General features: G+C 47.0%; 1 protein-coding gene across 1 annotated transcript in view; it reads right to left on the bottom strand.

Annotated features, from left to right (window-relative positions):
* The window catches only part of LOC135058241 (C-type lectin domain family 2 member A-like), a 179,482-nt gene that overhangs the window by 46,471 nt on the left and 118,142 nt on the right, over positions 1 to 14,869 (bottom strand). The window contains exon 4 of the mRNA XM_063963780.1: positions 7,286 to 7,354. Coding sequence (XP_063819850.1) covers positions 7,286 to 7,354 — 69 coding nt within the window. The remainder of the gene's footprint in view (positions 1 to 7,285; positions 7,355 to 14,869) is intronic.

Here is a 14,869-nt window from a genome sequence, read left to right as displayed (position 1 = left end):
AATCCCATTGAACCCATAGTAATTTTTTTTATCCCAGTCCCTATCTACCATAGAAACATAGAATTTGATGGCAGATAAGAACCACTTGGCCCATCTAGTCTGCCCCTTACCCCTACTCTCTGTCTGTATGCAGCAAGTGTGAAACAGTCAGCTCAGTATTATTATTATTACCAGGAGCAGTGAGTGTTAGGAGGCTGTAACACCGTCCTGCAGGTTCGCTTTCAGTTTAAGTTAAGTCAGCTTCCAGCACACAAAGGAATCATTTGGTCCGTGTGGCGGTCTCTAGTGGCCACCAGTGCACATAACAAAAGGTGAGGAGCAGGCTTGGCTTTTATTATATTGTATGTATGTATGTATGTATGTATGTATGTATGTATTTACAGGGAGTCAGAAAGTTCCCGAGCACTGTAGGGAGCAATGATGCAAAACAACATTTCTTTTTTGCTATTGTATATTGTGTGAAATGCCTAGATTTAGTCAAATATTCAATAATATGGGAAATTTGTACCCATATTTGGAAACATTATTAGCGCATACAATAACAAAATGTTGGACTGATATACTGTATATTACTAGTGGGGTTATTTTCTTTTTGTATGTTGAATACCTACAGTATATGATACTATATTGGGATATTACAGTAGCTTTAGGTTTTTGTACATTTAAATTACAGATGTGTCCTCTTACATCCTTGCTGCAGTCACGCTACACAGCCCTTGAAGTCGCGCTATGCCGTGGCGGGACTTGGAAGCACTGAGCGTCTTTCTGGCATGATGCAAAGTAATGTAACAAGACACACAAGCAGCTTCAGCTGATTAAAATGATATGCGGCATGCCTATATTGTATGTGTAATTGCGGCTGTCTCTGCATCCGAAATGCCACGTTACAGTGTTTTCCATGAAAACACTGTAGCATAACATTTTGTATGCAAATACAGTCACACACACAGAATATAGGCATGCCGCATATAATAAGAATTTACTTACCGATAATTCTATTTCTCGTAGTCCGTAGTGGATGCTGGGAACTCCGTAAGGACCATGGGGAATAGCGGCTCCGCAGGAGACTGGGCACAAAAAGAAAAGCTTTAGGACTACCTGGTGTGCACTGGCTCCTCCCCCTATGACCCTCCTCCAAGCCTCAGTTAGGATACTGTGCCCGGACAAGCGTACACAATAAGGAAGAATTTTGAATCCCGGGTAAGACTCATACCAGCCACACCAATCACACCGTACAACCTGTGATATGACAACCCAGTTAACAGCATGATAATAGAGGAGCCTCTGGATAGATGGCTCACAACAACAATAACCCGATTTGTTAACAATAACTATGTACAAGTATTGCAGACAATCCGCACTAGGGACGGGCTCCCAGCATCCACTACGGACTACGAGAAATAGACTTATCGGTAAGTAAATTCTTATTTTCTCTGACGTCCTAGTAGATGCTGGGAACTCCGTAAGGACCATGGGGATTATACCAAAGCTCCCAAACGGGCGGGAGAGTGCGGATGACTCTGCAGCACCGAGTGAGAAAACTCCAGGTCCTCCTGAGCCAGAGTGTCAAATTTGTAAAATTTTACAAAAGTATTTGACCCTGACCAAGTAGCAGCTCGGCAGAGTTGTAAAGCAGAGACCCCTCGGGCAGCCGCCCAAGATGAGCCCACCTTCCTTGTGGAGTGGGCTTTTACAGATTTTGGCTGTGGCAGTCCTGCCACAGAATGCGCAAGCTGAATTGTACTACAAATCCAGCGAGCAATAGTCTGCTTAGAAGCAGGAGCACCCAGCTTGTTGGGTGCATACAGGATAAACAGCGAGTCAGATTTTCTGACTCCAGCCATCCTGGAAACATATATTTTCAGGGCCTTGACAACGTCCAGCAACTTGGAGTCCTCCAAGTCCTTAGTAGCCGCAGGTACCACAATAGGCTGGTTCAGATGAAACGCTGAAACCACCTTTGGGAGAAATTGAGGACGAGTCCTCAATTCTGCCCTGTCCGTATGAAAAATCAGGTAAGGGCTTTTACAGGATAAAGCCGCCAATTCGGACACACGCCTGGCTGAAGCCAGGGCCAACAACATGACCACTTTCCATGTGAGATATTTTAATTCCACAGTGTTGAGTGGTTCAAACCAATGTGATTTTAGGAAATCCAAAACAACATTCAGATCCCAGGGTGCCACTGGAGGCACAAAAGGAGGCTGTATATGTAGCACTCCCTTAACAAACGTCTGGACTCAGGCACTGAAGCCAGTTCTCTCTGAAAAAAAATCGACAGGGCCGAAATCTGGACCTTAATGGATCCTAACTTTAGGCCCATAGACACTCCTGCTTGCAGGAAATGCAGGAATCGACCCAGTTGAAATTCCTCCGTCGGGGCCTTTTTGGCCTCGCACCACGCAACATATTTCCGCCAGATGCGGTGATAATGCTTTGCGGTTACATCCTTTCTGGCTTTTATCAAAGTAGGGATGACTTAGTCTGGAATGCCTTTTTCCTTTAGGATCCGGCGTTCAACCGCCATGCCGTCAAGCGCAGCCGCGGTAAGTCTTGGAACAGACAGGGTCCCTGCTGGAGCAGGTCCCTTCTCAGAGGTAGAGGCCACGGGTCCTCTGTGAGCATCTCTTGAAGTTCCGGGTACCAAGTCCTTCTTGGCCAATCCGGAGCCACGAGAATAGTTCTTACTCCTCCCCGCCGTATAATTCTCAGCACCTTGGGTATGAGAGGCAGAGGAGGGAACACATACACCGACTGGTACACCCACGGTGTTACCAGAGCGTCCACAGCTATTGCTTGAGGGTCCCTTGACCTGGCGCAATACCTGTCCAGTTTTTTGTTGAGGCGGGACGCCATCATGTCCACCTTTGGTTTTTCCCAACGGTTTATCATCATGTGGAAGACTTCTGGGTGAAGTCCCCACTCTCCCGGGTGGAGGTCGTGCCTGCTGAGGAAGTCTGCTTCCCAGTTGTCCACTCCCGGACTGAACACTGCCGACAGTGCTATCACATGATTTTCCGCCCAGCGAAGAATCCTTGCAGCTTCTGCCATTGCCCTCCTGCTTCTTGTGCCGCCCTGTCTGTTTACATGGGCGACTGCCGTGATGTTGTCCGACTGGATCAGCACCGGCTGACCTTGAAGCAGAGGTCTTGCTTGGCTTAGAGCATTGTAAATGGCTCTTAACTCCAGGATATTTATGTGAAGTGATGTCTCCAGGCTTGACCACAAGCCCTGGAAGTTTCTTCCCTGTGTGACTGCTCCCCAGCCTCGCAGGCTGGCATCCGTGGTCACCAGAACCCAGTCCTGAATGCCGAATCTGCGGCCCTCTAGAAGATGAGCACTCTGCAACCACCACAGGCGAGACACCCTTGTCCTTGGGGACAGGGTTATTTGCTGATGCATCTGAAGATGCGATCCGGACCATTTGTCCAGCAGGTCCCACTGGAATGTTCTTGCGTGGAATCTGCCGAATGGGATTGCTTCGTAGGAAGCTACCATTTTTCCCAGGACCCTTGTGCATTGGTGCACTGATACTTGGCCTGGTTTTAGGAGGTTTCTGACTAGCTCGGATAACTCTCTGGCTTTCTCTTCCGGGAGAAACACCTTTTTCTGGACTGTGTCCAGGATCATCCCTAGGAATAGAAGACGTGTCGTCGGGATCAGCTGCGATTTTGGGATATTGAGAATCCAACCGTGCTGCCGCATCACTACTTGAGACAGTGCTACTCCGACTACCAACTGTTCCTTGGATCTTGCCCTTATCAGGAGATCGTCCAAGTAAGGGATAATTAAAACTCCCTTCCTTCGAAGGAGTATCATCATTTCGGCCATTACTTTGGTAAAGACCCGGGGCGCCGTGGACAATCCAAACGGCAGCATCTGAAACTGATAGTGGCAGTTCTTTACCACAAACCTGAGGTACCCTTGGTGAGAAGGGTAAATTGGGACATGGAGGTAAGCATCCTTGATGTCCAGAGACACCATATAATCCCCTTCTTCCAGGTTCGCGATCACCGCTCTGAGTGACTCCATCTTGAATTTGAACCTCTGTATGTAAGTGTTCAAAGATTTTAGATTTAGAATAGGTCTCACCGAGCCATCCGGCTTCGGTACCACAAACAGCGTGGAATAATATCCCTTTCCCTGTTGCAGGAGGGGTACCTTGATTATCACCTGCTGTGAATACAGCTTGTGAATGGCTTCCAATACCGCCTCCCTGTCGGAGGGAGACGTCGGTAAGGCAGACTTTAGGAAACGGCGAGGGGGAGACGCCTCAAATTCCAATTTGTATCCCTGAGATACCACTTGAAGGATCCAGGGATCCACTTGTGAGTGAGCCCACTGCGCGCTGAAATTCTTGAGACGGGCCCCCACCGTGCCTGAGTCCGCTTGTAGAGCCCCAGCGTCATGCTGAGGACTTGGCAGAAGCGGGAGAGGGCTTCTGTTCCTGGGAACTGGCTGTTTGCTGCAGCCTTTTTCCTCTCCCTCTGCCACGGGGCAGAAATGAGGAGCCTTTCGCCCGCTTGCCCTTATGGGGCCGAAAGGACTGCGCCTGATAATACGGCATCTTTTTATGTTGAGAGGCTACCTGGGGTAAAAATGTGGATTTCCCAGCAGTTGCCGTGGATACCAGGTCCGATAGACCTACCCCAAATAACTCCTCCCCTTTATAAGGCAATACTTCCATATGCCTTTTGGAATCAGCATCACCTCACCACTGCCGCGTCCATAACCCTGTTCTGGGAGATATGGACAGCGCACTTACTCTTGATGCCAGTCGGCAAATATCCCTCTGTGCATCACGCATATATAAAAACGTATCTTTTAAATGCTCTATAGTCAGTAATATAGTGTCCCTATCCAGGGTATCAATATTTTCAGTCAGGGAATCCGACCAAGCCACCCCAGCACTGCACATCCAGGCTGAGGCGATTGCTGGTCGCAGTATAACACCCGTGTGAGTGTATATACATTTTAGGATATTCTCCTGCTTTCTGTCAGCAGGTTCCTTAAGGGCGGCCGTATCCGGAGACGGTAGTGCCACCTGTTTTGACAAGCGTGTGAGCGCTTTATCCACCCTAGGAGGTGTTTCCCAACGTGCCCTATCCTCTGGCAGGAAGGGGTATGATGCCAATAACTTTTTAGGAATTATCAGTCTTATTGGGAGAAACCCACGCTTCATCACACACTTCATTTAATTCCTCAGAAGCAGGAAAAACTACAGGTAGTTTTTTCTCACCAAACATAATACCCTTTTTAGTGGTACTTGTACTATCAGAAATGTGTAAAACATTTTTCATTGCCTCAATCATGTAACGTGTGGCCCTACTGGAAGTCACATTAGTCTCTTCATCGTCGACACTGGAGTCAGTATCCGTGTCGGCGTCTGTATCTACCATCTGAGGTAGCGGGCGTTTTAGAGCCCCTGATGGTCTTTGAGACGCCTGGACAGGCACCAGCTGAGTAGCCGGCTGTCTCATGTCATCAACTGTCTTCTGTAAAGAGCTGACACTTTCACGTAAATCCTTCCATAAGCTCATCCACTCAGGTGTCGACTCCCTAGGGGGTGACATCACCAGTACAGGCAATTGCTCCGCCTCCACATCATTTTCCTCTTCATACATGTCGACACAGTCGTACCGACACACAGCACACACACAGGGAATGCTCTGATAGAGGACAGGACCCCACTAGCCCTTTGGGGAGACAGAGGGAGAGTATGCCAGCACACACCAGAGCGCTATATATATGTTGGGATAACACCAAACAGAGTGTTTTTCCCTTTATAGCTGCTGTGTATATTATATTGCGCCTAATTAGTGCCCCCCCCCCCCTCTTGTTTTACCCTTTTCTGTAGTGCAGGACTGCAGGGGAGAGTCAGGGAGACGTCCTTCCAGCGGAGCTGTGAGGGAAAATGGCGCCAGTGTGCTGAGGAGATAGGCTCCGCCCCCTTCTCGGCTGACTTTTCTCCCGCTTTTTTTTTTAATCTGGCAGGGGTTAATATACATCCAGATAGCCCTGGGGGTTATATGTGATGTAATTTAGCCAGCCAAGGTGTTTATATTGCTGCTCAGGGCGCCCCCCCCCCCAGCGCCCTGCACCCATCAGTGACCGGAGAGTGTGGTGCATGAGGAGCAATGGCGCACAGCTGCAGTGCTGTGCGCTACCTTGGTGAAGACTGATGTCTTCTGCCGCCGATTTTCCGGACCTCTTCTTGCTTCTGGCTCTGTAAGGAGGCCGGCGGCGCGGCTCTGGGACCGAGCTCAGAGGCTGGGCCTGTGTTCGGTCCCTCTGGAGCTAATGGTGTCCAGTAGCCTAAGAAGCCCAAGCTGGCTGCAAGCAGGTAGGTTCGCTTCTTCTCCCCTTAGTCCCTCGATGCAGTGAGCCTGTTGCCAGCAGGTCTCACTGAAAATAAAAAACCTAAAACTAACTTTCTCTAAGAAGCTCAGGAGAGCCCCCTAGATTGCACCCAGCTCGGTCGGGCACAAAAATCTAACTGAGGCTTGGAGGAGGGTCATAGGGGGAGGAGCCAGTGCACACCAGGTAGTCCTAAAGCTTTTCTTTTTGTGCCCAGTCTCCTGCGGAGCCGCTATTCCCCATGGTCCTTACGGAGTTCCCAGCATCCACTAGGACGTCAGAGAAAATTTTAATTAGCAGAAGCTGATTGACCTTTTATAGTACTTTGCGTCTAAGACGCATTTTTGCAGATTAAAATGCAAAAATAGATGCTCTGCGCTACAGAGTCACATGGCATTCACGCGTTATTTGTAACGCGACTTGTAGCGCACTGAGCAAAGATGTAAGAGGACACATCTGTAGGTTAAGGGGTGCAGTTAAAATTCTGGCTGTCAGGATCCCGGTGTTCAGGATACCCATGCCGAAATCCAGTCAGCCATAAAGTGGGAATAGATCCTGTGGCAAGCGCAGCGAGCCTGCAAGGGGACTCTTAGTGCTCGCCCCGCAGCCGGCATGCTGGCGGACAGGATCCCGCTGCCAGGATATTGACAGTCGGCATCCCGCCTGCCGGTAAACCATATGTAATCCGTAGGTTAAGTATAGTAATAAACTGCTGCAGCCATTACACGTCAACCTTATGCAGAAGTGTCCATGTGTGTTTTTTTTGCGGTCAGTGCTAGCATACTCAATATTTCCCTTGTTACGTGGAGCATTCAAGAACAATTTACAAAAATATACAAAAAATAAAGGTGAATGTACATATTAGACCATAAAGCACAAAAAAAAATAAAAAGGTAGGGAATACGAACATTTGCACATTTGTACTTACCTGCTTGAGTGGAATGCTTTGGGGCTTTCAAATCCTCCCTTGTATCAGAGTGTGAGCATTGTTGGTTACCTGAAATAACAGGATTTTAATTACCTACCGGTAAATAATTTTCTCGTAGTCCGTAGAGGATGCTGGGGTTCCATTTAGTACCATAGGGTATAGATGGGTCTCTTGGGAGCCATGGGCACTTTAGTGTGGGCTGGCTCCTCCCTCTATGCCCCTCCTACCAGACTCTAGGAACTGTGCCTGAGGAGACGGACATACTTACGAGAGCAGGAAATACAGATAGTGGTGAGATTCATACCAGCTCACACATACGCAAAGGAAAGCCAAGCCAACCAGCTTGAAACGATTTAGCAACGGCTGAACAACAATACTTAACCAAGTAACAATGCAGTACTAAACCTAGTAACGCAGTACTTAACCAAGTGCAGGAAAACGTAGCACTGGGCGGGCACCCAGCATCCTCTACGGACTACGAGAAAAGGATTTACCGGTAGGTAATTAAAATCCTATTTTCTCTTAAGTCCTAAGGGTGCTGGGGTTCCATTTAGTACCATGGGGATACGGGAGGGAGAGTGCTGAGGTTCCTGCAGAACAGATTGACCAAACTTCAGGTCCTCAGAGGCCAAAGTATCGAACTTGTAGAATTTAGCAAACGCGTTCGACCCCGACCAAGTGGCTGCTCCGCAAAGCTGTAAAGTAGAGACACGCCGGGCAGCCGCCCAGGAAGAACCCACCTTACGAGTAGAGTGGGCCTTAACAGATTTAGGACACTGCAATCGTGCCGTGGAATAAGCATGCTGGATAGTAAACCCGATCCAGTGAGAAATTGTCTGCTTAGCAGCAGGACACCCAACCTTGCTGGGATCATAAAGGACAAACAGAGCGTCCGATTTCCTGTGACGAGAAGTTCTCTTCACATATATCTTCAAAGCCCTCACAACATCCAAGGACTTTGAGGTAATTGAGGAGTCAGTAGCCACTGGCACCACAATAGGTTGGTTGATATGAAAAGCTGACACAACCTTTGGAAGAAATTGCTGACGGGTTCTGAGCTCAATGCCAACAGTATGATCGCCTTCCAAGTAAGAAACTCGAAGTCCACCTCCTGTAAAGGCGCAAACCATTCCGACTGCAGGAACTGCAACACCACATTAAGATCCCAAGGTGCCGTAGGAGGCACAAAGGGTGGCTGGATGTGCAGAACCACTTTCAAGAAAGTCTGAACCTCAGGGAGGGCAGTCAATTGTTTCTGGAAGAAAATGGACAAGGCCGAAATCTTGACCTTTATGGAGCACAAGCGTAGGCCCACATCCACGCTTGCTTGCAGAAAGGAGGAGAAACCGTCTGAGTTGAAACTCCAACGTAGGACATTTTTTGTATTCACACCAAGATACATACTTTTTCCAAATCCGATGGTAATGTCTAGACGTTACTCCCTTCCTGGCCTGTATCAGGGTAGATGGAAACGGGGCCTGGACTGCACACCCTGGCTTATTATAATGGGATGTGCTACCTTGCTGGGACTAAGTACTGTAGTACTACAACATAGGAACAAAGGGTGCAGGTGCACCATACACCATTAAAGTTATTATAACCGTAATATAATATTTGAGGTTCTTGGCATATATTGGCCAGTATATGAGCCTGCCCACCTGCTTCACGGTGACCTCATCGGACAGGTCCCTAACACTATAGGGGTTCACCTTCGGGACACAGAGCACCCCCAGATCACCCCAGCTAAACCACCCTACCCTGTATCAGGGTAGGAATGACCTTATTCGGAATGCCCTTCCGAGTTAAGATCTGGCGTTCAAACTCCATGCCGTCAAACGTAGCCGCGGTAAGTCTTGATAGGCGAACGGCCCTTGTAGTAGAAGGTCATTGTGAAGAGGAAGACGCCTTTGATCCTTCCTCCAGCAGTAATTTCAGAAGATCCGCGTACCAAACCCGTCTTGGCCAGCCTGGAGCAATGAGGATCGCCTGAACTCTTGTTCTTTTTATTAGTCTGAGAATCCTTGGGATGAGTGGAAGTGGAGGGAACACATACACCAATTGGAACACCCATGGAGTTACTAGAGCGTCCACCGCCACTGCTTGTGGGTCTCTCAACCTGGAACAGTACCTCCGAAGCTTCTTGTTGAGGCGGGAGGCCATTATGTCTACCTGAGGTACACCCTATCGACTTGTTACCTCTGCGAACACCTCCGGGTGGAGCTCCCATTCTCCTAGATGGAGATAGTGTCTGCTGAGGAAGTCCGCTTCCCAGTTGTCCACTCCCGGAATGAAGATAGCCGACAGCGCCATCGCATGCTTTTCTGCTCAAAGGAGGATTCTTGTTACCTCTGACATTGCCGCTCTGCTCTTCGTTCTGCCCTGTTGGTTTATGTAGGGAACCGCCGTTACAGTGTCCGACTGAACCTGAATGGCACGATCTTGCAGAAGATGTGCCGCTTGTAGAAGGCAGTTGTATATGGCCCTTAGTTCCAGAATGTTTATCGGAAGGATGGGAGACTTGACCACTTTCCTTGGAAGTTTTCCCCTTGGGTGACTACTCCCCAACCTCTGAGACTTGAAATTCTGGCTTTCGGCGACAGACGTATCCGCTGGAGCATGTGAAGATGCGATCCCGACCATTTGTCTAGGAGATCCAGTTGGAAGGACCTCGCATGGAATTGCCCATATTGTAGAGCCTCGTAGGAGGCCACATCTTCCCCAGAAGGCGAATGCACTGATGAACTGATACCCGGGCTGGCTTCAGGACATCCCATACCATTGATTGGATCACCAGCGCTTTCTCCGCTGGTAGAAACACCCTCTGTGCTTCCGTGAAGGGCATACCCAGGAAGGGCAGTCTCTGTGTCGGTTCCAAATGTGACTTTGGAATGTTCAGGATCCACCCGTGATCCTGGAGTAGTCAAGTTGAGAGAGCTATACTCTGCAACAACCTCTCCCTGGAAGATACTTTTATCAGCAGATCGTCCAGATATGGAATTATGCTCACTCGAGGAGTAGCATAGTTACATAGTATTTGAGGTTGAATAGAGGCAAATTGCCCATCGTGTTCAACCTGTTTTAAGTTGTGATGATTCTACATACTTGCTAAATAATGTTTTATGACTAGTTAGCTACTATAACTCATGTTATCCCCGGATTAACCAAGTTGATATTTTAAGTATTATAACCTTGGATAGCTTTTTCATTCAGAAATGTATCCATTCCTTTTTGAAATCCAATTACAGAGTCCACCATTACCACCTTCCCTGGCAGGGAATTCCACATACTGATTGCCCTAACAGTGAAGAACCCTTTCCTCCGGTGCGTTCGGAATTTTCTCTCCTCCAGTCGCAGCGAGTGCCCACGTGTCCTAAACTGTGTTCTTTTAATAAATAATTCCTCTGATAACTCTTTGCGATGTCCCTTTACATATTTGAAGATATTAATTAAATTAAAATTAGGCACCTCTTTTCTAGTGTATACATATTCAGCCTAGTAAGTCTTTCCTTATAGTCCAGTCCTTCTAGGCCTTTAATCAATTTAGTAGCTCGCCTTTGAACACTTTCGAGTTCACTGATGTCTTTTTTATACAATGGTGCCCAAAACTGGACACAATATTCCAGGTGCGGACGTACCAATGCCTTATACAGCGGCATGATTACATCCGAGTCGCTTGTCTCAATTCTCCTTTTTATGCACGCTAGCACCTTACTTGTCTTCTTTACTGCGTTTTGACATTGTGTACGGTTATTAAGCCTATTATCAATGAATACCCCCAAATCTTTTTCCAACTCTGTTTCCCCTAGGCATTCCCCATTTAATATGTAGGATGCAAGTTTGTTTTTAGTCCCAAAATGCATAACCTTGCATTTGTCTGTATTGAACCTCATTTTCCAGAGTTCAAGTTTAGGACTCCACATCCAATTCTGAATTAATTACCTTACAGTTTAGTATCATCTGCAAAGATTGACACTGTGCTTTCCAGGCCTATTTCTAGGTCATTGATAAATATGTTGAACAGTAGTGGTCCGAGTACGGACCCTTGTGGTATTCTGCTGACTACTGGGGACCAGGTTGAGGACTTCCCGTTGACCACTACTCGCTGTACCCTGCTATCCAACCAGTTGCTTATCAATGTGCAAATAGTTTTTGCTAGGCCAATCTCCTTTAATTTGATCATCAGTCTCCTGTGAGGAACTGTATTGAAGGCTTTTGCAAAATCTAGAAAGACCACATCCACTGCTTTTCCCTGATCAAGATTATTGCTCACTTCCTCGTAGAAGCTAATTAAGTTAGTCTGACATGACCTGTCCCTCACAAACCCATGCTGGTTCGTGCTAATAATACTAGCAGACTTTAGATACTCCTGTATGACGTCCCATAGAATTCCTTCCAAATATTTTCCCCACTATAGATGTTAAACTAACTGCTCTGTAGTTTCCAGGAAGATTTTTGGATCCCTTTTTAAATAATGGCACTACCTCAGCTATACGCAAATCCTTCGGTACCATGCCTGATCTAATTGAACTATTGAAAATCAAGTATAGGGGTTGTGCTAGTTGTGAACTAAGCTCCATAAGAATCCTAGGGTGAAGTCCATCAGGACCAGGTGATTTATTAATCTTAATTTTGCTTAGTCTCTCCCGGACTACTTCTTCACTTAAACAAGTATCTAACCATGAATCATTACTGTCACAATTGTTATGCTCTACTCCCACCATCAGTTCTTCACTGGTGAATACTGATGAAAAGAATTTGTTCAGTATTTCCACTTTTATTTCATCATCATTTATCAATTCTCCTAATTCATCTTTTAATGGACCTATATTCTCCTTTTTTAACCTTTTACCATTTATGTATTTAGAAAACTTTAGGATTGGTTTTACTCTATAGCGATTTGCTTTTCATTTTCCATTTTAGCTGCTCTTATTGCTTTTTTGTATTTCTTATTACACTCCTTGTAATACTTGAAAGACTCCTCCTTTCTATTAGATTTAAATGCTTTGAAAGCCCGCTGCTTTTTTTTATCCATTTCTGCCTTAACCTTCTTGTTAAGCCACATTGGTTTGAGTTTAATGCTCCTGCGTTTACTGCCCATGGGAATAAAGTTATGAATTTTGCTATCCAGCAACCCTTTTAAAACATCCCACATTTTTGAAGTGTTCTTGTTATTAAACAGAACCTCCCACTCTATGTTGCTAAGCATACTGAAATTAGCCTTCCTAAAGTTATAAGTTTTGGTGGAACCCCTGTAGCCAAGTTTCCTGAAACTGATGTTGAATGTGATCATATAGTCTCCCCAACTTTAGTGTTTGATATAATGTCCACTTTATTAGTAATTACTAGATCCAGGGTAGTTTTACCCCTAAATCCAGGGTAGTTTAGCATCATCTCTGCCATGACCTTGGTGAACACCCTCGGTGCTGTGGAGAGGCCAAATGGCAGTGCATGGAACTGGTAGTGACAATCCAGCAGCACAAATATGAGATAAGCCTGGTGAAGCGGCCAGATCGGAATGTGAAGGTACGCATCCTTGATATCCAGGGATACTAGGAATTCCCCCTACTCCAGACCTGAGATCACTGCTCTCAGATACTCCATCTTGAATTTGAATTCCCTCAAGTATGGGTTCAATGACTTTAGGTTTAATATCGGCCTTACCGAACCGTCCGGTTTCGGTACCACAAATAGGTTTAGAGTAATAACCCTTGTGCATTAGGTGAGGTGGAACTGGAATAATAACATTTGTTTGAACCAATTTTTGAATGGCTTCCTGGAGGATAGCACTTTCTGTCAGCAAAGCTCGTAAGCCTGATTTGAAGAATCTGTGAGGTGGGAGTTCTTGAAATTCCAGCTTGTACCCCTGGGCAACAATATCTTTTACCCAGGGGTCTAGGCAAGAGGACGCCCAGATGTGACTGAAATCTTTTAGTCTCGCTCACCCCTGCCCGATCACCAGGCTGGGAGGTTCACCGTCATGCTGAAGACTTGGAGGAAGCAGAACCTGGTTTCTGCTCCTGGGAACCTGTTGGTGCAGGTTTTCTGAATTTCCCCCAACCTCCTCTAAAGAAAGTTGAAGGGGGTTTGGACTTTTTGACTTTCGCGGTCCGAAAGGACTGCATTGTAGATGTAGGATAAGATTTCCTAGTCGGCGGTGTGGCTGAGCGAAGGAAGGCTGACTTACCTGCATTTGCCATGGAGATCCACACATCCAATGCATCCCCAAACAGAGCCTGGCCTGTGAAGATTAGGTTCTCCACACTTTTCTTGGATTCCGCATCCGTAGACAGAATCCCCTGCGTGCCGAGACAGCCATGGAAGAAGCCCTTGCATTAAGCAGTCCAAGGTGCTTCATGGCCTCCACCATGAAACCTGCAGAAACCTGTATGTGACGTAAAAACAATTCAGTGTCACTCCTGTCCATAGTATCCAATTCCTCTAGTAATGTGCCTGACCACCTTACTATGGCTTTAAAAATCCATGCACAAGCAATAGCGGCCCTTAAAGCTACACCTGTAGCGGTGTATAATGATTTGCGGTCAGTCGGTTCTTTCAAAGCGGTCGACTCAGGGACAGGTAAAACCCACCTTTTTAGACAACCGAGATACAGAAGCGTCTACTATCGGTGGGTTTTCCCACTTTTTCCTGTCCTTTTCGGGGAAAGGAAAAGCAATGAGAACCCTCTTTGGGATCTGGAATTTATTCTCTGGGTTCTCCCAGGATTTTTCAAACAAGGAGTTTAACTCCTTTGAAGCAGGGAAGGTAAGGGAGGATTTCTTATTTTCTGTAAAGTAAGCCTCCTCCACCTGCTCAGGTGCTCTGTCAGTAATGTGCAAAACGTCTCCAACGGCCTCAATCATTAATTGCACCCACTTAGCAAAGGGATGCATCACCCGCCCCATAAATCTCGTTTTCTGCTGCGGGGTACACTGGGCTCCACAAGGATAGACATTGGGGATGTCCTAAAGCAGTTCCTTATGGGAGGGGACGCACTGTAGCGGGCACAAGAACCCTGCGTCCAAAGGAAGCATCCTGGGAAGCGGCAGTATCGAAGCCATAGAACCTTATGAACGTGTTCACAGATGGCCACGTAGCCGCCTTGCACAATTGTTCAAGGGTCGCACCACGGCGGGCCGCCCAAGAAGGTCCCACAGACAGAGTAGAATGGGCCGTAATGTGAGCAGGACCCGAGAGGCCAGCCCTCACATAAGCATGTGCAATCACCATTCTAATCCATCTGGCCAAAGTTTGCTTGTGAGCAGGCCAGCCCCGTTTGTGAAATCCAAACAGCACAAAGAGAGAATCAATTTCCTAACAGAAGCAGTTCTCTTCACATAGATACGGAGAGCCCGTACCACAGCCAAAGACCTCTCTTTGGAATATAGATCAGGAGAAACAAGTGCCGGAACCACAATCTCCTGGTTAAGGTGGAACGAAGAAACCACCTTAGGTAAGTATCCGGGACGAGTCCTAAGAACCGCCCGGTCACAGTGAAATATCAGATATGGTGAACTACAGGACAAGGCACCCAAATCCGGCACTCTTCTAGCTGAGGCAATAGCCAGCAGAAACACCACATTAAGG

Source organism: Pseudophryne corroboree, chromosome 3 (genome assembly GCF_028390025.1).
Source record: "Pseudophryne corroboree isolate aPseCor3 chromosome 3, aPseCor3.hap2, whole genome shotgun sequence".
Classification (NCBI taxonomy): Eukaryota; Metazoa; Chordata; class Amphibia; order Anura; family Myobatrachidae; genus Pseudophryne; species Pseudophryne corroboree.
The sequence above is the reverse complement of the archived record's forward strand: the minus strand, read 5'-3'. Positions and strand labels throughout refer to the sequence as shown.